Source organism: Pezoporus flaviventris, unplaced genomic scaffold (assembly GCF_033815535.1).
Source record: "Pezoporus flaviventris isolate CSIRO_AGI_PZ_B2104156 unplaced genomic scaffold, CSIRO_AGI_Pfla_v1 ptg000031l, whole genome shotgun sequence".
NCBI classification, from domain to species: Eukaryota; Metazoa; Chordata; class Aves; order Psittaciformes; family Psittacidae; genus Pezoporus; species Pezoporus flaviventris.
Genome location: NW_026892579.1, coordinates 57,318,097 through 57,342,197, shown reverse-complemented (window position 1 = coordinate 57,342,197; position 24,101 = coordinate 57,318,097). Strand labels below are relative to the sequence as shown.

Genomic DNA, 24,101 nt, shown 5'->3' with positions numbered 1-24,101 from the left:
GTTTTAATGCATCAAGAACTGATTTCTAATTTGGGGGAACCCCTCCCACCCACCCTCCAAAAAACCTCCAACAAAACAAACAACAAACACCCAAGCCCCAAACCAAACAAAATAAGACCACCACCACCAAAACCCCCAGCAACAGCAAAAACCAAACCTGGCCTCATCTAGCAGAGCCAAACACAAGAGAAATGTTAATTAATTTCTAGTATGTTCCTGCTTGTGACTACTCGCCAACTCTGGGCTTTGTGCTGGCTTATTTTTCACAGAAACATCTGGCAATTATTGACCAAACAAGAGTTTCATACCATTTACAGTGATTTTTTTTTTTTTTGTGTGTGTGCGTGTTTGTTCTGTTTTTTTTTTTTTTCCCTAGAGCTACATTTTTTTTCACTGTTACAGGTTTTCCTGATGTCCAAACTGCCCATTAACATGCCTTTTAGGGACTTGTTTTGTACAATAATAGTGCTTTTTATTTGGATTGTGAAGATTATTAATATCCAATTATTTATAGACTTGTGCCAGAGCATATAGGCATCAGGTACAGGTCATATGCCTCACTGTATTTTTCACTGCCTAATCAGATTAACTACAGAAAATCAAGAACTTTGTGTAACAGACTAAACTATTGAGGTTCAATTCCTCTACCTATTTTGAGTCCCTAAATTTAATTTTCTTCCTGTGAGAAATGGCATGCTATTTTCCTTTCTGCCTGTTATCTTCATAGGGTTAAAGAATCATCTACAGACTTTTCCTTATTTTCATTAGCTGTTAGCTTCATCTTTTGATTTAAAGTCACTTTACAAATGTTCTTTACAAGAATTTCACATACTCTTTTTCTGATCATCATAATGGCAAGCTCATGGTTTTCATACTTAGGACTATGTGTTGCTTATGATACTTTTTGCATTCAGAAAACCTTCCTGGTGAAGTAAAAACCCATTTCTTCTTAAGGAGTGCAAATGGGGAATTTCTCACACATGTTAAGGTGAATTGACTTGTCTTTGTACATTGTCAGATTTTTGTCCTTAAGATTTCATCCTGTTTTATGTATTTCCTAACTTAAAGCTGAAGTAGAAAGAGGTGCATCTTGTGTTAAATGCTTTTTATTCTTTATAGACCCCACTGGTGTCAAAAGCTAATGTATTATCCCAGTAGTTGCTCTCATAGAGTAGTTTCCTCCTTTGCTGTGAGGTCTCTTTATAATGAATTTTTTTTTCAGGTCCTGGATTCTGTTTCTGAAGATGTTGGGTTCAACATAGAAATAAAATGGATCTGCCAGCAAAGGGTAAGTAAATGTACATGCGACTGACTTTGATACTTTGCCATTTTCATGGCTAAAGCTTGTAATTTAACCTGGCAATTAACAAGCTACAAAGGCATAATTTGGGGTTTTTTAATGTGACTCTCTTGTTTTATTATAACCCACCGTCTTTAAAACTGGGAGTATAGTAGCATCACTTTAGCAAATGAGCAAACTTGCTCTTAAAACCAATAGGATTTATAGGATTGAGGTCATAGTGCAGCTCAGACTGCTTTTAGCTGCAGACCGTATTTTAAAGTCAGCGGATCACAACAGATCAGGCATCCTATACATAGGAAAAGTGACAAGACATTCAGACTCTTCTGGGCTGGTGCAGGAGCAGCTACAACATGCTGCAGTAATACAAGCAACTCTTCCCTTCTAGTTAGCACTACTGTGGACTCTGCTGGACTGCTTAGTGCTTGGACTAGAAGGAAAGAGTTGTCAAGGCTAGGACTGGAAGTCTGGAGTGGTGGAGAGACTAGTAGTAGTAGGTGGAAGGCTGTATGCGTGGAGGCATGCTAATTCTCTCAGAGATAGCAGAAAGACTGGTCCCCTTTGTTTTTGATAATAGCAGGTCCCTAGTTTATTTCTGCAAATTTGCTGTTGCATTTTCGCATTTAGAAATAGCAATACGAAATATCTGCAGTAGTTTTTAGTGATCTTTCATGGAATTCCTTTGTGTGTTCAAAATTAGAAAAGGCTTCCTCAAAACTCTCTCCTTGGGTGGGATGACAGTGAATTTTTCAGTGGAAGTTACTGCTGTTTGAGTTCAGCTGCATCTCACAGACCGAGAGTCCTATAGAGCTGTAACTAGCGCTCAGTAGGCTGAAGAAGTGGCTTCTGCATTCAAACTGGCAAACTGAATTCTCATTTTGCTCAGGCTGAATGAGATACCATTGCGGATTAAAATAATTTTAGTGAGCATTAATCTAAATGGCTGAAATTTCTCCTTTTTCTAGGATGGACAGTGGGATGGCAACTTGTCAACTTACTTCGATATGAACCTCTTTCTAGATATTATCCTAAAAACTGTTTTGATGAATGCTGGAAGAAGAAGAATTGTGTTTTCTTCTTTTCATGCAGATATTTGTACAATGTAAGTTAAGAAGAGATAAATTGTGTATTTTGCTTTCTTCTTTTTAATGGTCAAATTTACTTTGGACATAAGACTACCCAACAAGAAACAAGTAACACATAATCTTAATGGACCTGTCCTTTGGGTGCCAAAACAGTTGGGAATTGAAGCAAGACCACTTTGCCATCTGAGCTGTGCCAAAAATAAGATAGGAGAACAAAGTCAAAATAGTTAGTTTTTTTTTCTGGTGCCTTCCTGAATGCTTCAGTCTTTCTTGACACAACAAAAAAGGTCAAGATTTCTTCTGGTATTACAGTCTTTTTCAGTCATACTTGAGGTGTACACAAGCCTAGCTTACAAACAAAATCATTTTGGTACGTTCCCCCCCCCCCAGTCTGCCTTTTACAAAGGACAGAAAATGAAAGGACTTTGGATTAAATGTGTTTAAGTTTTTCTTGGTTGGTTGAAGCAGTTTGCTTTTGTGTTGTGGAATGTCATATTGAGGGTATTGGGGTACACAAAAAGCATAGGAGTTAAACAGGAGTACAAACAGTTGGGATACATAGAAACTAACAGTCTGCTGTAGCACTTTGTAACCAGAGGTGATTTAGCACTGTTAATGAAAGGCTTTATGGAGATGACATTTGATGAGAAACTGCGCTGATGAAATACCGCTGTAGGGTAAATGGGCAGGACAAAACCAAATCAAAGAGGATAATTCTCCTCAAGATTGAACTTCCCTGCTTTTTAACTCATTTGCTACTTACAAACGTTTTTTCTAACAGGGTTCGGCACAAGCAAAACAAGTATCCTGTGTTATTTCTCACGCAAGGAGAATCTAAACTCTATCCAGAACTTATGGATCTTAGATCTCGTACAACTTCTATTGCCATTACCTTTGCACAGTTTGAAAACTTGCTGGTAAGCTGACCAGTTCTGGTACTGCTCTGCAGTAAAACAAACTTACTGCTGCTTGTAAAGGTATCGGGTTTGACGCTAATGCTTAAAATTGCAACTAACCTCACAAAAGCAATACAGTAACATGTGGTGACTGCCAAAATCATGTCTTTCATTTCAAGTATCTGTTTAAAAGTGTTTAAAAACTAGTGTTATCAATAAGCTCTTTATTACAAATGAAATTGTAAGGAGGTGCAGGTGTCAAAAGATTAAAAACCTGATGTGGGAGTGTTTCAGAAACATGGATTTTAATCAGTCTTGTTTTTCAGGGAATTAATGTGCACTCCGAAGATCTGCTGAGGAATCCATCATTTATTAAAAGGGCCAAGTCTAAAGGCCTAGTTATTTTTTCATGGGGTGACGACGCAAATGACCCAGACAACAGGAAAAAGTTGAGAGAATATGGTGTTCATGGGCTGATATATGACAGGTACTTAATTATAACTAATACAGCTGAGAGATTATTGCATCCTGGTTCTTGTGAAATTTCACATTGTGTTTTGGTTGATTGGTTGCAGAATATTTTCCTTTCATATTATAAGTACCAGAATCCCATGAGGCCAGGTCAAGAACAAGACTAACATTAACTCCTACTCTTTCAACTGTATATATATGAGGGAAAATAACTTTTTGTGAGTTTAAATGTAATTTGATTCTTTAAAGAACTAATGCATGGTATGGACTTTCAACATGCTGTTAACATTTTAACATGGTAACTTTTAAATCTATACATGAAATGGGGAGGACAGTGTTATTTAACTGTTTGGCTGAAGTCTTCAGCTTCCTACATTCAGTTACGGAAATAGTTAACACAACTTGAATGACTTGAACTTTTGCCAACATTCTGTTGTGTTTCAAAGCTGTGAATTCACTGTTTTTTTCCTATTAAAATTAGCTTGGAGTTACACCCAGGCAAATTGTCAAATTTAGTCACTTCAGAAAGTAGTTACACACAAAATTCAGGTGGACATCAGTATACCATGGTAAAACTTAGAATGAAAGTCTTACCTTAGTTCCTTACAACACAGACTAAGTTTTAGCTTTTTTATCATGAATGATGCGAAATTAATTCTTACAAGATGGTGGTTAATTTGGTGTTAAAAAGCTGTACTAAATTAGAATTCCTGAATTTCAAATTTCACAAACAGTATGTGTCTGGGGAAGCATTAAGTGTAACTGAAGTGTCCAGTTATAGAAGGCTTTAAACCCTTTTGCTTTATGCAAGGACATTGTTGTATATTGTTTTACTTTGGGGGAAAAAAAATGGGGGGGGGGGGGGGGGAGGGAGGGAAAGAAGATCAAGTAATTGTCAAGGGCTCTGTTTTATAAAGTGCAAACTAAGAGTCAAGGTATCTAGAGGCAAGAAATGAAACAGCTTGCTCTTAGAGTTCTAAGCATAAAAAATAGTTAACTCCCTTCAGTCTGTTCTTGACTATTGGCAGTGCTACATGTTGTGCCTCTCCTAGAACTCAAGATTGAGGCACTTCCATAGATGAAAAGTACCTCTGGACTAGTGTGCAGATGAACAAAATGTATTCTGACTCTTTAGTGTACAGTCATAGGGTTGTTAGGAAATCTGATCCTGTAGCATGCATAACTTGAAGTGATAAATTATTAGTCTACAGACACGTGGGGTGTATTAGTGTTTTACTCAAATACTAATGCATAAATTGTTCCTATGAAATGCTCATCTGATGTCTACTAATCCAGCCTTCTAAAGTTCTTAATACTCCTGAGTAATAGATAGGCACTACTAGGGTAAAGTAGTAAAGTGGATGACAGCCTTACTTCAGACTTCATCTTGCTTTTATAACTTTAGATACTTAATTGCCTAAATAATGTTGTATTTATGTCAAGGCAGCAAGTCTGCTACATGTCACCTTATGTTCCCTTTGTGCTGTTCAGTGTGTTTTAAGTTGCATTATGATAGCAGACCACCTTTTGTGTTTTGGTGACTATCCAATTCATTGAAATTGCTGATAGGCTGAATTCCCTTGTGGATTTAACTGGCGTGTGTGTGGGGAAATTAAACTTACTGCACTATTTAGACCATCTAGATTATTCATAATGTTCGTGTCTCCTCTTGCCACCTGCCCCCTGTATCTCTTCCATCTTGTTGACATCTTTCACTTTTTTGAAAAGAACCCCAAAATCAATAGTAATTCCAAAGCTGTTTAAGAAAAGTACTTCAGCAGTGCAATTTTTCTTTCTTTTCCAAGTTATAAACTGCAGTTGAGTAGCAAGCAATTATCTCAGTGCAATTGTTGGAGATTCTTAACTCTAAGTGGTATTGACTTTTTTCCTGTAGGTCAAACCAAATATTGGAGTGTTCCTTTATAATTCTCAGTTATTTTCCAGAACTTACTATTTGTCTGAATAGAATAAATTTAATTCTAATACGGGTTCCTTAGAAGGAACACGACCCCTTGAAAATTGTATAAAATATCTCAAGCTGGATATTTTGAAATGTGGTTGGTACCTGCAAGTCAAGTCCTGTATGGCATGTCTAAATGTAAAAAAAAAAAAATGGCAGCAGGTGTTTCCATTCACAGTTGGAGCTGCTGGGTTTAGAGGCAGTCTTTCAAATCATTTGAGAGTATGAAGTTAGGAGTCTAAATTGTATTAAATAGGTATGGTGTGAGCATCCACATTCTATGCTGTTTGAAGTTTAGTAGATAAACTTGGAACTAATGGAGCAGAACTCAGGGAGGTGTATGTACTTGTTTCTAGGTCCAGAAATAAGTAGGGACTGCAGTAAACTGTTTATTAATATAAAGCCATTTTTTGGAATCATAGAATCAACTAGATTGGAAAAGTCAAGATCATCAAGTCCAGTGGTTACCCCAGCACTGCCAAGTCCAGCGCTAAACCATGTCACTGAGGGCCTCATCTACATGGTTTGTGAACACTGCCAGGGACCGTGATTCCACCACTGCCCTGAGCAGCCTGTTCCAATACCTGAGCGCCCTCTCTGAAGAAATTATTCCTAATATCCAATCTAAACCTCCTGGTGCAGCTTGAGGCTGTCTCCTCTTGTCCTATCACTTGTTACCTTGGGGAAGAGACTGACCCCCACCTCACTACAACTTCCTTTCAGGTATTTGTAGAGAGCAATAAGGTCTCCCCTGAGCCTTCTCCAGACTAAACACACCCAGGTCCCTTGACTGTTCCTCATCACATTTGTGCTCCAGACCCTTCTCTGGATCTGCTCCAGCACCTCAGGGCCTTTCCTTTAGTGAGGGACCCAGAGCTGAACACAGGATGTGAGGTGCAGCCTCACCAGTGCCCAGTAGAGGGAAACAATCACTGCCCTGGTCCTGCTGGCCACACTATTGCTGATACAGGCCAGGATGCCGTTGGCTTTCTTGGCTGCCTGGGCACAAGCTGCTCATGTTCAGCAGCTGCTGGTGAGCGCCCCCAGGTTCTTTACTGCTGAACAGCTTTGCAGCCACTCTTCCCCAAGCCTGTAGCAGTGGATGGGGTTGTTGCGGCCCAAATGCAGGATCCAGCGCTTTGCCTTGCTGAACCTCATACCATTATGCTGTGGTTGCTCCTACACATTCCAGAATATTTCCAGGGCTGAAACAAGTGACGTTTCTTTCCATGGCTTCTGCAGGATTTTTGTTCTCTGGACCAAAGGGCAAGTCCATGTATTAAAAATTGCTGTGGCTGGTGTTTTGTGCTGTTGTTTTACTAGACCTTAACACTGAAGATGCTTTAAGTCATTTGTCTGAATAAGGTAGGAAGTGAATACAGGAATGTTGGTGAATTTTAGGTTGCTTGCATATGGCCCTGAGTTACTGCTATTGCATGTGGGGATTGCCTCAAGGATTACAAACTGTCTGGGTAGAGATGTTTTCTATAAGCTATTTTTTTTCCAAACTTTAATCATCCATGTAGAATTGGGCAAAACATTGTAGCCACTTGTGAAGATGGCAGAAAAACTGTGTCCTGAATACCAAAAGTTGCTGATATCAAGTGTCGGGCAATAAGAAAATGCAGGTAGGGGGTCTGCCTTTGTTTTGCATGGAGAAAATACTGCAAGACTGAATCCGCGAAGCTTACAAATGCCACCGCTACTGAAAGAATGATCTCACATGGGCAGGGGAAAGAGTTTGTTTTGGTTTTGCTTTTGTTTCCCTATCCAGTCCTTTCTCCACTTGGGCTGCACATCATTAAACATACCCAAAGTCATTAAACCAAATGGATGCTCTGCTGCAGTTGCTGGGACAACGTTCTGCTTTTTTCTTATGTTCAACTAGCAGTCATCTCAGCATCTAAAGTAGCCAAGCTGCCTGTGAAAAAAGGGCAACTGACAGAAAAGGTGCCACCTCTGTCTCCAGGCTTTCATGTGGGCCCTAATCCAGAAAAGTACTTTAAATGCATGACTGGGTATCTTCTGTTCAGACAAAATTAAATCTCATGCTTAAAATGCTTCATTAATTCAATGCTTAGACTTTATTTAGAGAAGAAACTTTATTGTAGTGAGACTCCTCAGATTGGCAAAAAAATATTAATTTTAAAGCAGGATATGTGGGGTGTTTTATCTGGTATCTTTCTCCTGGAGAAGCTGTGTAAACAATCCAGGAAGTATCTCTATGTCTGAGTATACTTAAGTCAGTAAGAACAAAGCAGCCTTATGATTTTACAGCAGTTGGCTATCTATCTCTTAAATACCAGTGTGGAGAGGGGGTGGGTGCTAACTTCCACTTGCATTATCTTTTTTCATTTAAGTTTGCTTTAAATGATCTGAGTTCTATTTGTTGAATAAGAGACACAGCTGCATGAAAATACTGAATTGGTAAGCCACAAACATTTATGCTGAAGGCTTCTCCATGAGAATATGCACTGTGTTTGTCTCCTCTATGAACACTACAGTTCCGTATGGCTGCCTGTTGCATTTGCAGACAAAAGCCCTGTGCTCTATTGGTAATAGTAACTTTCCAAAACTAACACAAATGGAAATGTAATAGTAACTTTCCAAATGGAAGGTAATAGTAACTTTCCAAAACTAACACAGCTGGAAATAAAGGCAAAAGCATTCAAAAGGCATCTCAAAACTAGAAACTGTCTAAATCTATGCTGGTTTATTTGCCTGAAACTGAATGTTACTTTGAATATTGGTACGGATCTGTGTAGGATGTCAACTAGTAGTACTTGATTTATACGCTACTCAATGATTGTATTAAGATGCAATGCAGTGGCAGTCTAAATCTTTCCTATTTTGTGAACTGCAAGGTAAACTCAAGTTTACCTTGAAATGTAAAGAAAAATGAAAACTTTCAATCGAGCTTCAGAAAATTTTTAGCGTGAAAACACTGTTTCAGTGGTGCTGCCTCTGCTTTTGGACCAAGCAATACTGAAGAAAACCAGCTGTGACTGGGACTTGCTGGAAGTGTGTGTTTTCAGAGGTGACAAAAACACCTGATGGGACCTAAGTACATCAGTTCCATGCTCAAAGAACTAATAAAATACCTGCCAGCAGCTGCTTACAAACCTGGTTAGCCATGTTTTAGGAGCAAGGGGCTTAGAAACATGCATTTGCTCTTCTAGTGTCTGACTGATGGGAAAGACGTAAGATTTGCAGTTCCCAAGTTGTGTTACTGTATAAAAACTATCTTCTAATTTCAGTGCTTTGTCTTAAATGCACAAAGAAATTTGTAATAGGTAAGCTAACTTAGCTGAAGAAAGCACAGGTTGTACCTGCATCCTGGAAGAAAGGAAGGTTGGGCTTTTCCTTTGCAGGTAACTTCTATTAGGTGATTTTGGGTCACATCTTAGGCTTGTACTGGGTTATAGGTGCTGTGCAACTAATTTTAACTGCTGTGCCTTCTACGTTATTTTATGCTGTGCCATAAAACTGGACAGCATTTGTCCTCACTTCTAGGAGCTTCTTTACAGAAACTATCGTTGATTTTACTGTATGGAATGTGATCCATGCCCTCTGTTTCCCCATTTAAATCCATTACCATATCACTCTTTGAGCTGCATCATTATTTTTGATGTTGTAGACTTGCCAACAGTTCACTAGTTGTCTTGCTGGGGAGAAGAGGCACCTTGGCACTATATCACATAGCTCTCCATTGTTTTGGTTGTGACATTTTGTTCCTTTTGGACTTACCTTGAAATTATGGTATGAAAGAAAAAGGATGATGCAGTAAACCCAAACCGCTTTCTTGAAGGAATCGTAAGTGGAAGTACGAATATTCCTAAAAGACTAAGGCTCTAGAAGACTCTTTTTCCAGAAGCTTTCATTTGAAGGAGATAAACCTGGAGTTCTGCAATACCTGAGCCTGTGCACAGTAGCTACACATGAGGGTAACTGGATGCCAGGATTTAGATTTTGGATATAAATAACCTGATGATGTTAGAAATTAATGTCAGGAGATCAGGATGTCACAATAAGTGTTGAATCCAGGTTAGATTACAGTAGCATGAATGCTTTTGCTTTATATTGAATTGCACCAAAATAGTATTTGAGTTATGCTCAGTGCCTGCACTGTCAAACTCAAGAGTGTGTTTTGGGTTTGCACAGTCTGGTAGGATGACAGTTCAAATCCTACAGCCTTTTTTGCATGTGTGAAAACAAGAAAGTGAAAAGAGGATGTAGTATTGAAAGTAGTTAAATTTGCATTAAGTATGAATGAAGACCAGATTTTTTGTTTTCTTTTTCACTCTTCATCTCATGTTGTAGTGGTAATTTTAAAAAATGGTTCTAAACTCTGTGTGTGAAAATACTTATTGAAACAGCAAGTACAAACTGCCTTCTGTGTTATGTACAAGCAGTGTATCACAGCATGTTCAAATAATTTCAGGGCTCTGAAATTTCTTTTATGCTTTTGACGCCTGGAACGTTGCTCGTATTACTTCACTGCTTTGTGCCACCTGTAAAATCACATTTTTCAGGAGAGTGAGGTAGATGCCAGTGGGTTGCTCTTGAGTATATCCAATAAAATATTAACCATTATGCAAAAGGGATGTCATTTTATATTGGAACATGAGCAGCAAAACTTAAGGCATTAACCCCAGACATACCGTTTTTACAGACTTGCTGACACCTAATTTTACTCTATCAGGGGAAAAAAAAAAACGGTTGCTTCATCTGCATTTCTGTGCAGATGAAAACAGTTGCTTCATCTGCATTTCTGTGAGCTGTTGGATTATACTGATCAGTGGTTCTTCTTTTCTCATTTATTCAGGATATATGACTCGAATCCTGAACAACCAAACATATTCCAGGTGGAGCAGCTGGAACGTCTCAAGAAAGAATTACCAGAGCTGAAAAGCTGTGTGTGTCCCACAGTTAGCCACTTTAAATCCGTATCTCCATGTAAATGTCATCATAGTTGCCTGGAAGAGAACTCTGTAGATAACTTAAAGAGTGTTCAAATGCAAAAGGACTGATTCTAGGTAGAATGCTGGTGTGTATCTATTTAACTTTCACCATTGGAACAGTGCTGTCTATGCCTTCAGGTTTGTCTGGTTTATTTTTAAGTCCCCAAATAGCAATAACTACGTTTGCCCTTCCTGACAGTACTTACTAAAATTTCAACCAATGTTACAATATTCAGCCAGTTATAGTCATCGTTTGAATTTACAGATAGTTTTAACTTTTGCTATAATCAAGTCTCACATCTTGAAAAAGAAATAGTAACACAAAGTGTGTTTTTTTTAAAATAAAAATAAAAAAGTCTGAGGAGTGAAAGTTCAGAAACAAAATTGTAGGAAAATTTACAATGATCTGATATTGAATATGCTGAAAAATTCTTTTGACTTTGATTTTATTTCAGTGTGACAGCTTGTCAGCCTCTATCTGACAACAGGAAATTAAGACAGTGATTGTAACATACATACAATTAGATCTGGCCTGAATAAATTGGTACCTCATGTATACGAATTTGCACTGACAGATCCACCTGTACAAAGCTTTGTGCCACTGGAAAATATCGATATATTTTTAAGTAAACTGCAGTGTGTATGAACTCATTGTTCTCCCACTTCATTTAGGACATTCAGGCTGCTGCTGTTGTTTTCTCCGTTGCCAATTCAGTGGTACAGTGTCTGTATATAGCAGTCAAGGGTGAACCACAAGTACGATTTTCCTTTCATTAATCTCACACAGGCCTGCTAACCTTCAGAAGTGTTGCTAATAATTTTAACAAAGAGAACCATCTTCAGTGGTTGAGAATCTTATTTTGCACAATAACCTTAATAAACAGAGCATAAAGCATGCACAAACGCTGCAAATTGCATGCTTTAGTTATTAAGCATGAAATTTAGGTGTTTGCTGAGGTCCTTGCATCTTTACGGTGCTAGTTATGTGTGAAGGGTGCAAGGACCAACTCAGCTACTTCTCTGCCTAAAACCACAGGCCTGTCATTTACAAACATTTGAAGAAAAGGCTTTACCACACATGGTTTGTTATATTTACATAATGCAAGCTATTGGCTTTTGTATTTTGCGAGATTATTTTTGGTTTGGTTTTGTTTGTTTGTTTTTTTCTCAGAGCAAAAATCACAAGTGTACTGAATTCAGATAATCTGTATTCTGTTGGCTGGTATCTATCCTCTGTAATTTATTACAAAGTCATAGTTTAGAGTTCTTAATAGGTAGGCATGCATGTTCTTTTTCCTCCTGAAGTTGCAGGTCATGCCAACACAACAGCTGTAACTTTCTACTGAAGTGTTAATGTATAATAAGAATGAAAAGTATTTATTTTTTTTTCTCTTGTAAATTGACAATGAAAACCATAGTATGTACTATATTCTTTATATACAGGCATTGCTACATAGAACAGACTGTACAAAGAGTAAAGCCATTGCAAATAAGTGCTTGAGCCTGCACTGCTGAGCAGTTTGAAACAGCTTGTTTCAACTTGCCTTGTGCATTTTAGTATTTGAAGTTCTTTTGTCCTGCACAAACAGCACAGTAATGATTAGGATCCTGGAACCTGTCTTTTATTTACAAAAAAAAAAATAAACACCACACACAAAACTTGGCAGTGTGTGAGCTGTGTTTTTTGGGAGGGAGGGAGGGAGCGGGACTGAACCAGATTCCTGGCATCAGGAACCTGTGGCTGTTTTACAGCAAGTCCAGATTCCTCACTGATGTGATTGTGATTACTTCTTTCCCCTCATATGTATACCCCTAGGGGGGTTCTCTTGACAGGTCTCGAGGGCTTTGCCAGCGTATGTGCTGCCCCTACCAGAGTTACTGCTCATGAATGCTGGGCAGGGCATACACTGAGATGTTGGACGTGACAGCTATTTTGTGTGAAAGCAGCTTAAAAGCTGTGTGGTCCAAAGCACTCTCTCAGACTCCTCACAATGTGATGCTGAGAAGGGCTTAGGCACACTTAGAAACTCATTTCCAAACCTTCAGTTGCTCAGAAAATAGCATCTGCCTGTTCTCTTTGCAGGGGGTGGGGGTGGAGATAAATACACCCCCTGTGGTGATGATTTTGAGCAGCGTTACAACTTTTATGCATTCTTGCCCACCGCCTTCTTTACGGAGAGGTTGTTTAAGCAACTCCCTCCAAACCTGACTGGACTTCAACACGCTCGTCTGCTGTGTCACTACTGAGAGCTGAGCTCAAAACAGTCACGAGGGAATCAAAGATCAGCACTGTGGGCACTGGTGGGGGGAGCTCTGAGTGAGACTGGTGTTGCCAAAGAGGTGCCAGTTCCATCCCTCACACAAGCACAGGGCCATTCTACACATGCTGAGCTGGGATGAAGGATGCAGTGCCCTGGCAGCTGCTCTCCCGTTTGCCAAGGTAAGCATGTTGCCTGGTGAAGCATTTGTTTTCTATTCCTGCTTTTGTAGTGTTTCCTTTTGGACCCACCTGAAGTCTGGCCTATGTGTATGAGACCCGAGTTACTTCATACTCGGTCCTCTGTAAGTAAGTGGGAAGGGGACATGAGAACTTTGCCCCACACAGCACGGGAGCTGGAGAACGAAAGCTCTGGTGCATCCTGCAGCAGAGAAAGGTTGTCTGCGGGGGGGGAGCTGCTGGCTCCTGGGGCTTCCCCCTGGGCTGTAGGCTTCGAATCACTCCTAGCGAGTCCTACAGCTTTGTCTCCCAAGCGGTGCGGATGAGGACGCGGCTCCTGCACCACAGCAATGCTGCTCTTCATGGGCCCGTCAGCAGCGCTGGCGCGGTCTCCTGCTGAAACGAGAGGAGCGAGAAGTGCCCCGCACTCATCACCGCCTGCACTGCCGGTCCCTCGGGGCTCCCCCCTCCCCTCACGGTGATAAACGCGTTCAGCGGTGAAGCGGCCCCGGCCGGCCTCTACCGCGGTAGGGCCGCCCCGCGGCGGGCCGGTCTGTCCGCTGAGGGCCGCGGGGCGGGACAAGATGGCGTCTGCGGGGGGCGGGCGGTACTTCTGCACAGCGGGCCGCGGGCTGGAGCCCTTCCTGGAGCGGGAGGTGCGGGCGAGGCTCGGCGCCACGGAGGTGAGGAGCTGCCTGGGCCGGGCGGCACCGCTGCGGCTCGGCGGGGAGCGCGGCGACCCGAAATCGGGCGGGGCCCCACGGGTCTGGTCTCGGGCTTACACTGGGCGGGAAGGGGCCTCGAGAGACTGGTGCGGCCCCTGCTGCGGGCAGCGATGACTGCCCCTCGGTCGGGGCGTGTACCCTCGCCGCTCCCGGTGAGCTGACCGAGTGCTCGCCCAAAGCCCATCCCCAGCGTGGTTTACAGTTTCTGTTCTTCCCCTGAGGTGGACTGCATCTCGGGAAAGGTGTTCTTCAGCACAGGGGCGGGCCCGGCCGAGCTGAGGAAGCTCAAGTCTGGAGAGCGGCTGTTCTTGCTGCTCAAGAAGCACCCAGCGCTTGCGGTTTCTAGAAATAAAGGTACGGCACTGACCCCCCTCCCTCCCTCCAGTGTGCTCAGGGGGGTGGGCAAAAACGGGAACCCCGGTACCAGTCGTGCGTGTAAAGTAGAACAGAAACCCAAGAAAACCTGGAGAGGGACTTCTTACAAGAGCAGGCAGTGACAGGAGGAGGGGGAATGGCTTTGAGCTGCCAGAGGGGAGATTTAGGGGTTTGTATTAGGTCTGTTACCACCTCGTGTTCTCCCGTGCATATATGTCTATGTGTAAGGCATGTAACAACCGCTTCACCCTGAAACTGAAGTCCCGTTCTGGACCCTTTGCATTGTAACAAGCCATTTTCTTTGAAGGGAAGTGGTCCTGACATGTATCTTGTGTCACTTCAGTCCACAGCTTGTGTGTGTTCAGTACACAGATTCAGTGTGAATTTCATTCAGTGTCAGTGCTGGAATAAGCGCTTCAAGTTAGACGGATTGATCTCTGCGTGTTGGTGGGATTTAATATGGGAGATCGCAGATGGGCTTGTAAAATGGATTGTAAAATTTAAAATGAGAAATAGAAATCCTTCCTCACCCCCCTTTACTTTTGACCAGCTTCAAGGTTTTAAAGTGAATTTGCCTCTGTATTCCCGGTACCTCTTTTGTCATCCCTAGCTCAAAGGGACTACGCATGGGTGTAAGTTTAGATGTGTGTTGGATGATTTCATCTTGGGTCTGCAGAGCTGGTAGTCAAAGGGGTGCCTGAGTCTCTGCTGGGGGGGGGTATGTGGGTGTTGATGTGGGTGTTGATAGCTCAGATCTGCCTGTGATGTGCTGCTGCTGTAGTTCCTGCATTCAAATATTAATGAGATTTGAACACAGTCTCTGTTAATAGCTGTTCTCAATCCATAGGAAAATCCAGTGTTGAGCCTGAATTGCTTAAGCTAAACCGGCTTTTTCATCCAGGGAAAATGCTGCATGACATTAAAAGCCTTTTCATTGAGGAGCCAACGTATTGGCGGGACGTTATCTCTATTTGGAGAAACCTTCATGGGTGTGAGGGTAAAAAGGATGATGTCTTTCAAGGAAACCCATCGCCTCTCAAGAGAAAATCAGAAGAGACAGATACTGCACCTAAAAGGCAGAAAACAGAACAAGTGAGAGAGACTGTGTCTGAGGAACATCAGACAGAAGCTGGAGAGAGGCGTGTGGTACCAGATGACTGCCAGACTGCAAGCGAGACTTCCTTGGAAGCCTCTTCCAAAAGCAGTGGAGAGAAAGCTATTGCAAATGAGCAGCTTAACTTCAGTTTCAGAGTTTCTTGCCGTTGTAGTGGAGCAGTTGCCAAAGTACTTACGTCACAGGTATGCTGAAGTATGTAAGTTTTAACAGAATTTAGCAAAAGTGAAGGGAGATGTGTGGTTTATTTGTCATTTCAGTTGTATGTTTTACAATAACAAACTGATGTCATTTTTTTTTGTATTTTCTCGAAAAGCCTTTAACCTGCATTTACCTGCTGCAAGTGAAAATACAAGGGCTGTTGTTAATTACTGGGCACTGTTTCTCTGAATATTTTTTAAATCAATGATTTGTATAGAGGTTGAGGTAGCTGGGGCCCTGGAGTCCTAGGAGTGATCTTATAGTCGTTTACAGCTACTTAAAGGGCCATTGCAAGGACAGTGGAGTCAGACTCCTCTCAGTGTAAAACGAGGGCAAAACCCAGAGCTTGCAGCTTCTGTGTGCTCTGGTTCAGTACTGAGGAGAACCTGATCCCCAGGAGGGTGGTGCAGCCCTGGGACATGTGTTGGGGAGTGGATCTTGGTCCTTTGGAGAGACTGGTTGCATAGAGACTTCCAGGGGCCTTTTCCATCTAGTTCTCTCCCTAATTCCTTTCTAGCATGAAGAACATTAAAAGAGAAAAAAAGCCCCAAACAACCATGTGTAGCTGCAGTTTATATAGGTTTCTCTTACTTGAAGATAACAGTAGTTAAACTAGGTTATTCTTCTTTCCTACTGAAGTACTTTGGGAAAGTGGGACACATGAGCCTGCCAACATGAATATTTGCTTAAATTTGTGCTGTGTGTCTCATATTCAAAAGATAGCCAGAGCTTTCTACAGATGCCATAAAAACATGAAAATTGTGAGTTGCAGTTGTGCATTCACAGGTCTTCTCTTAGGTAATTTAGTGCAGCATTAGGAATTCTGTGTGTGAAAGAAAAGTCTAAAATGATGACATTTGTTGTAGTTTGGGCAGTACTTGATGTTCAACCTCCTGCCCTCCAGCTGAGGGATAGTCATTTTGTCCAGAGATGTGTTTTCTTTGCCCGTCTCTCTCACTTTGGCCTGTTGTACGTCTTGTGGTCTTTGTATGAAATGTTCTCCTAGGGATGGAGAAAGCCTCTTTCTTTTTCCAGGTGTTTCTAAGGATTCTGCAGTCTGTGGTCTGTAATCTTCTCAACTGTGTTATCTTTATGGCCTGTAACTGTTCTTCCCCCTTGCAGGAGATTGGAAGAGCCGTTGGTGTGACGCTCATGAAGCAGTGTGGCTGGCGGGCTGATCTGCGGGACCCTGATGTAGAGGTAGTGTGCTTGTCCTCCAGAGGGCCTGTTGTTGCTTCCAGCATTGCCCCTGATCTCTTTTGTTTTGTTCTCTGCTCCCTTTGCACTCACAGCCGTGGCTTCTTCCTGTCCTGTTTGTCTTCCTGCTGCTGAATTAAACTACAATTGATCTGGTAGTGTTGAGCAAAGCTTCTTGGTAGCCATTGTGTGTGTGCCTTACAGAACGCTTAAATAACGATGAGAATGGCCATCATGGGCCTGTGAGTCAGGGAAACAATCTGTATAGGCAATGTTTCAGGATCCAGCATGCTTAACAACAGCTGGACTATGACTGTTGAAAATGGAGATTTTGAGCCATTGGGCCACCTTGCAGCCTCTGTAGGCAAGCAGTAAAGTCATGTTCTTGAGGAACTTGACTTAAGAATGCTGTTCATGGAAGAACCTCCTCCTAGACCCTGTTTCTGACAAGCAGCTTGCTTAAGGCACTCTGTACAGTGCAAGCTGTGTGGAGACCTGGGAAAGGATTCATTGCTGTCAAAAGCTCTTGCCAAAGGTGGTTCTCCATCCCTGTGCTTGGTGTATGGAAGTTGCTCTCAGCACTGATGCTGGGAGATGTGAGGCCCTCTGTAAGAGCTCTGGGTTCCACTGGTTCTGGTTTTCCCAGGCTGTGCATTAAATAACAGCTTTATTGATCTTCAAGTGGGGATTTTTTTCTTGTCCAGATTTTTGCTCTGAAACCATTCAAACGCTGAGGTCTGGGGTATTGCAAAAGTATCACTCTTTGGGCTTTCTGGATGGAGGGATTGTAGTCATGCAAGACCTGTTGGGGAGCTCAGTCATCTTTTGGGATGCTCTCTATGGGGCAGGAGGACAATTACTTTGAGCTGCTTACATTTCTCAAAGGATTGCATTCATGCTTTCCATCTAAAGTTCCGCTTAGTAGCACTCATGGGGTGTGTTTTGGTGTGTTTTTTGTTTTCTTGTTTGTGTTTATTTTGGTTTTAGTTTGTTTTTCTTGGGAGGTGGTTGGTTTTTTTTCCTTAAATTAGGAGGGGTGTACTTGAACACCTGAGTACTAGTATGCAGCGAATAATCATAGAATGGTTAGGTTTGGAAGGGACCTTAAAAGATCATCTAGTTCCAACCTCCCTGCTTAGAGTAAATGCTTTTATGAGTAAAAACATCCATTCGGTGTTACAAAAATTCGTTCCCTTAAAGATTTAAGTGCTTGCTGATGGATTCCTAGCTGACAGAATTCTCTTCACAGCTTGCCTAAATGCTAAATCCTCATTCAGATTATCTAGTGAGATTTCTTCCAATTAATCGTAACTTTCTGAAGCATATATTTTTGTTATCAAAAACTACAGTTAGAAGTTCGTAGGAACATCTAGTTCACATGAGTTAAAGCTGTTGTTGTGTCAGGTTGAGAGTTTCTGATGTAACCTGTTTCCTCTTTCAGATCTTCCTACATCTTAATGATGTTCATTCTGTGGTGGGGATTCCTCTTTTCAGGTAGGCATTCTCCTCACTGGATTTGTCTTGTCAGTGTCAGAACAGGAATGATTTCTAAATACCCTTGGTGCCCACTGTGAGCATTTATCTTCTGGTTTACTATTCACTGCACTATCGCATTAGTCTTGTGGTCTGCGTGGAGCTTATGTGAGCATGTAGGCCAGACTGTGGTTTCTATCTGTCTGCCTGCAGATCTGTCTAGTTCATTTGTTCATACTACATAGGCTTTTCTGGGTGGTTGTACTGCTATCTGAATGTTGATTTTTTTTTTTTTTGCTATCTGCAGGCTTCCTTTGGCAAACAGAGAGTACATCAAGACAGCAGGACTGCGGTCAACAATTGCATGGGCCATGGCATCTCTGGCTGAAATCAGTGTAAATTAATGTTCATGGCAAAGATGTAGAGTCCCAGATGCATAGGGTTTGCCGTATCTGTGATCAGAGCGTGCTGTCACCTGCTGTTTGACCAGATATCTGCTGTAATCCCAGGTCCTTTTCAGCAGAGGTGTTATTCCTTGTGCAAACAGATGTGTAAATGGCACGTTTTTTTCCACTGCCTAGGCTTCAAACCCTGTTGGGTTGTTCTCCCAGAGGAAAACAGAAGCAAGTGTGATGCTTCCCAGAGAATAATTTGATACCAATATCTATCTGCAGTCCACTGATATTCTTTATAAATGTCGCCTCAAGGCAGGATGTGTTGATGCCTTGTATTTAGTGAAGCTATTAATGCTTTTACTATAGTCCCTACAGGCAAGTTTGGCCTGGTAAATGAGTAATTATTGCACTGGGTTCAGTGGGAGTATGTAGGTGATGTGTACATCCCTGATTAAGCTTTGTCCTGGGAGAGGAGTCTGTCTTGATTGGCATGCAATAACCCCATTATTTCTGTAGGCTGGTGCCTTTGTGTTGGATCCCATGTGTGGGCTGGGAACGATACTGCTGGAAGCTGCCAAAGAGTGGCCTGTGAGTATCCCAGTGGCAACAGGCAGGACCTTTGCAAGGTGACTTGTAGTTGCATTGAATAAAATCTGTACCGCAGTTACACCAAAGTCATTACTGTAAAGCAAACTGATCTTTTCAGACAGTTGTAAAGTGATCTAGTACAAATGTTCCTCCACAGGAATGGAAATCCAAGTGCAGCATATTTGTGCAGGCAGGTGTTGGGAGGCCTGGATTTATACCTCAGGGTTTGTGTGAGCCTTTAAAACTGCCTGGGCTTATCCTAGGATCAAAGGTGTCAATGCGAGGTATTAGACAGCCAGTTGTCAGAGGCAGCAGTATGGCTGTTTGTAGCTAGGTGGGGTCTTGCTGTTAGGACATAGCCTCACTATTTCTGTAAGTTACAAGTATTTTGATCAGACCAGAATATGGAAGGGGTGTAGATAGCACATATTTCCCCTACTCCTCTGTGTTCTGTGTCTCCGTAGTGGTAGGAGATCTCTCAGCAAGGGCTTTGTCTGGGAAGAGCTGTAACAGCAAGGCAATTCTGAGAAGGGGTTATAAAATAAATGCACCTGTTTGTCAACAAAATGACGTTTCTCTTTTTCTCTGAACAGGAAGCCTGTTACTGGGGTGCTGATATAAGTGATTCACAGTTAGAGGGCGCAGGTGTGAATATTAGGACTGCAGGCCTGGTGGATAAGATTGAATTACTTAAAGCTTCTGTGAAAGGTATGTGTGTTGTATGTGAAAGGCTTTCCAAGCGAGACATATTTGGAGTGGTTTTTGTGGTTCTGAAATCATGCAGGTAATGGAGGTTCTCTTGAGGTCATGTGAAGTACAGCTAACACTCAACAATGTGAGTAGTGACTCCATAGTGCCAGTGAATGGCTAATTATTTGTTTCCCCCTTCTCGCCTCTGGGAACTTTGGTAAGAATAAACTCAAGAGAAGACATTGAAAAGAATAATTGTCAGACACGGGCAGTAGTTTTGTGTCATAATGGTAAATTTGTGAATACCACAGAGACGACATACATGTGAGAAGGGTTTCTTTGTCTAATGGGAACACAGTGAGGACAAATCCAGGTAAATGTGGCTTGCAACTTAAATTTACCAGATGAATAGTAGGGGGCACTCAATGTTGAATTGTCAATGTTTTGCAGTAGGAGTATTTTAGATGACAATGCCTTTCTTCTGGAATTGGAAATCTGCTTGCTCTCAGCTCCTGAGCTAGTCTGGGGAGAAGGTAGTAAGTTTATGACCTTATTTGGACCTCAGAGCCTGAATCTAAATTAGGCCTGTATGAAATCCATGACAGACAAGAGCTGGGTGTTTTTCCCTGTGTGGGGGTGATGTAATATGCACATTTTTTTTTCCCTTGCAATATTTATTTCTTACCAGAAGTGCAAGAAACATTATTTCTTATTAATAAGAACCCAAAGCTGGGTCAGATTGCTCAGGGCCTTGTCCAGTCGAGTTTGAGCATCCTGAGGGATGGAGAGCCCATAGTCTTACCCTTTTATATGCAGACTATGCTCTGGCCAGCGCAGCCTGCGTGTGGCTGGCCTTCATCACCACAAGGGTGCAGTGCTGCCTTGTGGTCAAGGGAGCTGACTGTTCCAAGAATGCAGAAACTCTGGGGAGGTAATTCATAGACCCTAAATCCAATAGAATCCAAGTGATTCTGGCCGTAACCGGATTCTTGGGGGAATAAAAAGGGTATGTTTGGAAATTTAACGTGTCGTTCCTTGTCGTTCATACGTATGTATCTGAACATCTGCACTAAGTGAAGTGTTTGCAAGCTTAACTCTTTTGCATTTGGTTTGCAAAGATGCACAGGTGTGTTGAGAGGCAGAAGTTAGTTTGGAACCGTGCCATCCCTGTCTTACTCTCACACCACCAGTAACACACATACCACCAGGAGCAGGGAATCTGCAAGTGAAACCACGCTATCTTGCATCTGTTTCTTCCCAGTCTGCATTTACTTTGTAAGTGTAGTTTGTGAGGATAAGTACAGAAGGAGCTGTGAGTCTGGGTCCATGATCCACGTAAGAGCTGGCAGACAGCTGTGTAAGGTGCATGGGGGCATAGATGCTGCCCATTGTTCATATAGTCAGATGTAAAGACCTGCCTTTGTTCTCCAGCACTGCCATTGCCTTCAGAAAGCTTCGACGCTGTGATTTCAGATATTCCATTTGGGAAGAAGTTCAAGATCACAAAAGACATAGAGGTCCTACCAGATATTCTCCAGGAAATGGAGAGGTATGTGTGGCCTTTGATATGCTTGGAGTTTGTGTAAGTGTCTTGATGGTTTCCAATTTTAAATGCTCATTCAGATTCATGTTTGCTCTACTCCAAACACTCTCCAGCTCTGTAGTTCATCCTGGGCAGTTTGTGAAGGTCTGAGTCCTTTCCTTGTCTCTTGGAGGCTGTTGTGGCTTGTGTTGCAAGCTGTGGAAGTGCTGATAGCAGCGCAAGCTGACAAGGAATGAGTGTGTGGTGTGAGTGTGGCATGTCACGAATGTTCTTTACAAGTCAGAAAGGAGAAAGAGAAGAGGATCACCGTGGCCCGGAAAATAAAGCAATAATCCTTTCCCAGAGGTCTGCTTGTATAATATCATAGGTTTTCCTTTTGGGTTCACAACCAAGCTTTTGCCAGCCTGCATTGGCAAGAAGGATCTCAGACCAGAAAATGGTGATGTGCTTTTTCCTTTCTGTCAGCGTGTACTGGAATATGCAGCTAGCCACCTGGTCTGCTTTTAGATGCCTCTGTTCATCCCTCATCCTGTCATTTTGTGGCAGAGTTGAACCAAATGAATAGTGGATTGCTTCTAACAGGCAGTTCCATCTATCTGGCTCTTTATGTCTTGGCTGAAAAGAAACCCTTTCTGTCGGGCTGGTCTTCAGTGGGTGTTGATCTCACTTACCCAGTACCAAAATGTGGTGGGAAGGTGGTGAAGAAGGTGAGGTAGCTCCATAGAATGGCAGGGCAATCTTACATAATCTTGTGTTGACCAGCCCTCCCTTTGGCCATGCTTGTCTTCTGGTGTCATTGCTCTGCTGGGCCATCCTAACCAAAGTATTTCTGTGGGAAGGGGAGGTGAGGATGGGACCATTATCACAAGAGCTCCATCAGCAAGACTGTTTAATCCACTTGCAGTGAACAGAGCCAGGATAGTCTTTCCCCAGCCTCTCTCTCTCTAAGCCAGATGTAATGCTTGGTCATGTACCGAGAAAAAATGGATTACAATCACTGGTTAGTATTAATCTGCTTTCTGGACAGGGTCCAGTTCTCCAATCTGGGAGGAGTTATGAAGTTAGGGATTTAAATTCCATTTGGAGATGTAGGTTACTGAGTTGAGCCATGACCCTTAATATGCTTAGGTGTTCTGTCAAATGCAGCTGACATCTGAGGTGTCAGCAGTATTGAGTTCTCCCCAGATGAATGAAGGTGAGGCAGGATAACACCTAACCTCTATTTTTCCTGCAATTTCGAGGCTACTTTGTGTTGGAGGGACTATTGTACTGCTGCTGAGCCATGATCTCCACAAGCGCGTGGATGACATTACCAAGTGTGCTGAACATGACTCTCCTCGTGCCATTTCTGATGGCACAAGTGAAACCACCACTGCAAAAGCCCTGCATGCTGATGGAAATTCTTCCTCCGTGGTGAATGGTGTTCAAGAATCCTTTCTCAGTAGGAGACAGACATGTTTTGGATCTCTGGTTCTAGATGGTGTCTATGGGGTTAGTCTTGGAAAGACAGATGCTTTCATATACAAATATAAGAAGATTTCTACTGCTGGGAATCAGTAGCTTTCTTGCACTGTGCGTAAGTGAGCTTGAGCCCTCGTACACTTGAAAAGCAGCATGGCAGTGATGTGCTGGAACCCTGCTAATCCAAACAAACCCTTGCATTTGTTAGCTCACCTCACTTCCTTTGAATGTCCAATGGTGCTGCTTTTCCCTCTTTTTTTAGGAGAGGTGGAAGATGCCTACTAGTGTTTCAAATATTTTTACTGTAAAATGTTGTAATGAGATGAGAGGCCTCATTGTTTAGGCAAAGAGTCTTGGTATTGGGAGGACTTTGGGAGAGAAGGCCTTCATTTGGAGAACTGGAAAAAAAAATTCAGGTATTAAATATAAATGGGTTTTCACCAGTATTCAAATTTTTTTTAGGAAGTACATCTTGTCTGAAGACGTCTCCAGCTCTTTTTGAGGGCTGGATGTATGTTTTACCTTGCGGTCTTGTATGTTATTTTAAAGCTCTTTTCTGATGAGTTTGAAGTGTCTCTGTTGAGATCTCTTAGTGGAAAATAAACTATTTTTTGTATTAATTCTTTGTCTTAATTTTGTCTTAATTCTTTGCAGCATTTGCACATGTCTAACGGGTGTGCTGTAGCTTTTTAGAGTGGAGCTGCTTCTTTCTATCAAAAATAGTGTTTTTCCTCACTTGATAATGTTACTCCAAGTGCACAATGTGGATGATGGAAAAACTTGCCAAATGGATGAACAATTAGAAGTGACTTCTGCCTGCAAAGAAGCATGTGGAAAAATTCTTCTGAAGAGAAAGGTCTTAGCAATCCTTTTAGATAATGCAAAAGGTATCTGTAGGGGGGAAATAGTCTAATTCAAAGCTTTACATGTCTGCTGAGCTGACAGAGAAGTATTTTTGTAGAGAATGATTACAGATTGCTTTCAGTTGCTATTTTGGACAATCATTTGCAACTTGGCAAGCTGGGATGGACTTGTGCATTGTATTTCTCTGCAGTGGTTAGTATGGCGATAACAATTAGCAGTTTGTCTGGGCTGGTTTGGGCTCTTTTCCTTATTTTATGTTTGTTGTATGTAGCCTGTTGGAAGCATTACTGTCTCCATGTGTTTTCCACAGCAGAGCCTCTACGCTGGAGATTTTAGAATTTGAAGTAAAAGTCCTGTGGTGCGGA

At 42.0% G+C, this 24,101-nt stretch overlaps 2 protein-coding genes across 8 annotated transcripts in view; both read left to right on the top strand.

Annotated features, from left to right (window-relative positions):
* The window catches only part of GPCPD1 (glycerophosphocholine phosphodiesterase 1), a 42,747-nt gene extending 30,415 nt beyond the window's left edge, over window positions 1-12,332 (top strand). For 2 of the 5 annotated variants that reach the window (XM_061461397.1, XM_061461396.1), the window contains exons 16-20: window positions 1,223-1,288; window positions 2,266-2,402; window positions 3,167-3,302; window positions 3,608-3,768; window positions 10,538-12,332. In XM_061461397.1, coding sequence (XP_061317381.1) covers window positions 1,223-1,288; window positions 2,266-2,402; window positions 3,167-3,302; window positions 3,608-3,768; window positions 10,538-10,742 — 705 coding nt within the window. In that variant the 3' untranslated portion in view covers window positions 10,743-12,332. Of the gene's footprint in view, window positions 1-1,222; window positions 1,289-2,265; window positions 2,403-3,166; window positions 3,303-3,607; window positions 3,769-7,238; window positions 7,341-10,537 lie in introns of all 5 variants that reach the window. The other 3 variants (XM_061461398.1, XM_061461400.1, XM_061461399.1) reach the window with 3 other exon arrangements.
* Window positions 12,333-13,683: 1,351 nt separating this feature from the next.
* Window positions 13,684-23,238, top strand: THUMPD2 (THUMP domain containing 2). Of its 3 annotated transcripts, none has more exons than XM_061461367.1 (10): window positions 13,684-13,793; window positions 14,057-14,189; window positions 15,112-15,509; window positions 16,648-16,725; window positions 18,164-18,216; window positions 18,503-18,590; window positions 19,107-19,178; window positions 19,772-19,886; window positions 21,300-21,450; window positions 22,653-23,238. In XM_061461367.1, the coding sequence occupies exons 1-10, from the start codon at window positions 13,695-13,697 to the stop codon at window positions 22,969-22,971; spliced, it is 1,506 nt and encodes a 501-aa protein (XP_061317351.1). In that variant the 5' UTR covers window positions 13,684-13,694; the 3' UTR covers window positions 22,972-23,238. The 3 variants fall into 3 exon arrangements, with proteins under 3 accessions (XP_061317351.1, XP_061317353.1, XP_061317352.1); XM_061461369.1 differs by having other exon boundaries at window positions 13,685-13,793; window positions 21,342-21,450; XM_061461368.1 differs by having other exon boundaries at window positions 13,685-13,793; window positions 21,300-21,417.
* Window positions 23,239-24,101: the final 863 nt, after the last annotated feature.

Excerpts from the sequence above, each read along its gene's own strand:
- THUMPD2 (XM_061461367.1), top strand. The coding sequence starts at position 13,695 with ATGGCGTCTGCGGGGGGCGGGCGGTACTTCTGCACAGCGGGCCGCGGG. Across the intron at positions 13,794-14,056 it reads CGAGGCTCGGCGCCACGGAG|GTGGACTGCATCTCGGGAAA; the intron begins GTGAGGAGCTGC and ends TCTTCCCCTGAG. Across the intron at positions 19,887-21,299 it reads ACTTAAAGCTTCTGTGAAAG|CACTGCCATTGCCTTCAGAA; the intron begins GTATGTGTGTTG and ends TTTGTTCTCCAG.